Below are 2,086 nucleotides of genomic sequence, written 5' to 3' on the forward strand. Positions count from 1 at the left end.
AAAAATCAGTCTATTGCATGGCACATGAATGCTCCTGGAGCATTGCTCAGGTTTGCACAGAGCTGTGATGGCTCTGGGGCAGGTCTTTCATAGAATCATGGATTCACAGAATGGCCTGGGTTGCAAAGGAGCACAGTGCTCACCCAGCTCCAACCCCCTGCTGTGTGCAGGTCGCCAACCAGCAGCCCAGGCTGCCCAGAGCCACATCCAGCCTGGCCTTGAATGCCTGCAGGGATGGGGCATCCACAGCCTCCTTGGGCAACCCATTCCAGTGCCTCACCACCATATCACGGGGAATGGACAAGGGGAGATGGCCCTTGTCTACGCAGTGAGGTTAAATGGGTGCACATAAGGCAGATGACTGAAGGACATGTTGGGAAAACATTGGGTCACACAGTAATTCTAAGCTGGGAAGACCATTCTGCCTTCAGCACTGCACAGCTGAGGTCCTGGGGTTGGCTCTTAGGAGGACGATCCCTGCTGCGGAGTGGAAGGCACAGAGGATGCTCACCGTGACGGGGAAGAAGTCCTTCATGTGTCTCCAGACAGCGCTGTTCCGCACCACGTGGATCCGCCGCCCACCCCTGAGCGGTGCTTCCCTGTCTACGAACCACCAGGCGGCGTAGAGGACGCAGAGCAGCCAAAACCGGGTGAAGAGGAGGGCGATGAAGGCAGCGATGCAGCACTGCGCTGGGAGGAAAGCCAGGGGGTGAGCGGTACGGTGCTGGGAGAGGAATGGCTCACCTGGAGGAACGTGTTCTGCGCGGCCCTGGGATGGAGCCCCAGCCTTCTCTGCGCTCACCGTGGGATTATTCTATCAGTACGAGGGAAGCTGGGAAGCCAACAAATGGTTTTCTTCCCATCTGCCCCAGGAACCAGAAGAGCAGTTTGACCCCAACCGCTGGGAAGCATCCCTTTCTCCGAGGGCCCCCATGTTCACCTCCTCCATCAAGGCTGGTGGACCTCTCTGGTTCCACATTTTGAATGACCATGATTTTTAATTTTTCATCTTCCCATATAGAAGAATTTTACTCTTTATTGATTTTTTTTTTTCTTTCTTATTGATTCTGGAACTTTTCCTCCTCTGCTTGGGTTCATTTTAAGCTCTAATCCTGACCAGTAGAGGATTTGCAGTCTTTTTGACGTGGTGTCATCACAGATTTTATAGGCACGCTCTATTTCGTTCCCGAAGTCATTAATAACTTGGGACTTTTCCAAGTCATTAAAGACCTTCCTGAGCTGCTTCCAGTCAGTACTCAGCTTTGTCCTCTACCTCCTGCCTCCCTGTGTTTTGGCAGGGGAACAAGAGAAGAAAAGTCTGCACGCAAGCACGCATCACTGGGCTCACCAGGTCCCACGCAAACCCAGCACTGTCTGCTGCACAGAGTCTGGGAAGCACTGATGACCATCAAGCTGCCAGTCAGAGCTGTGTCCTCTCCATCTGGAAGCCTTGGTGGCCCTGTCCATCAGAGTGCTATGTGAGTGAGAACGGGCTGAAAATCCACATTGACCCAAGTCCTTTTGCTTCCCCAGCTCATGGGTCACATTAGGATGAGAGACAATGGTCTCAAGTTGTGTCAGAGGAGGTTCAGGATGGGTATTAGGAAGAATTTCTTCTCCCCAAGAGAGGCCAGGGTGTGCAGGAAAGTGTTGGGGTCACCGTCCTTGGAGGTGTTCCAGACCCATGAGTTTGGGGTGCTGAGGGATGCAGGCAGTGGGCACAGTGGGGATTGGATGGGATTGGGTTTGGGGATCACAGAGGTCCTTCCAGCCTCGATGATTCTGTGATTCTATGATTCTATGACTGTGAGTTTTATATTTTGCTCTTCTCTGGGCTCTTATCACAGATCCAGGACCCAGGGCTGAAGGACACAGGGGTGGAGAAGCTCAGGAAGGGAGGAAGGGAGGGAGAAAGGGAAGGAAGGAGGGAGGGAGGGAGGGAGGGAGGAGGAGGAGGAGGAGGAGGAGGAGGAGGAGGAGGAGGAGGAGGAGGAGGAGGAGGAGGAGGAGGAGGAGGAGGAGGAGGAGGAGGAGGAGGAGGAGGAGGAGGAGGAGGAGGAGGAGGAGGAGGAGGAGGAGGAGGAGG

General features: G+C 54.2%; 1 protein-coding gene across 2 annotated transcripts in view; it reads right to left on the reverse strand.

Annotated features, from left to right (window-relative positions):
* Window positions 1–2,086, reverse strand: part of MOGAT2 (monoacylglycerol O-acyltransferase 2) — an 18,207-nt gene that overhangs the window by 11,811 nt on the left and 4,310 nt on the right. For both annotated transcript variants that reach the window (XM_010706270.3, XM_010706271.3), the window contains exon 2: window positions 512–690. In XM_010706270.3, the coding sequence (XP_010704572.1) occupies window positions 512–690 (179 nt within the window). The remainder of the gene's footprint in view (window positions 1–511; window positions 691–2,086) is intronic.

The sequence above is a fragment of the Meleagris gallopavo genome, chromosome 1 (assembly GCF_000146605.3).
Source record: "Meleagris gallopavo isolate NT-WF06-2002-E0010 breed Aviagen turkey brand Nicholas breeding stock chromosome 1, Turkey_5.1, whole genome shotgun sequence".
Classification (NCBI taxonomy): domain Eukaryota; kingdom Metazoa; phylum Chordata; class Aves; order Galliformes; family Phasianidae; genus Meleagris; species Meleagris gallopavo.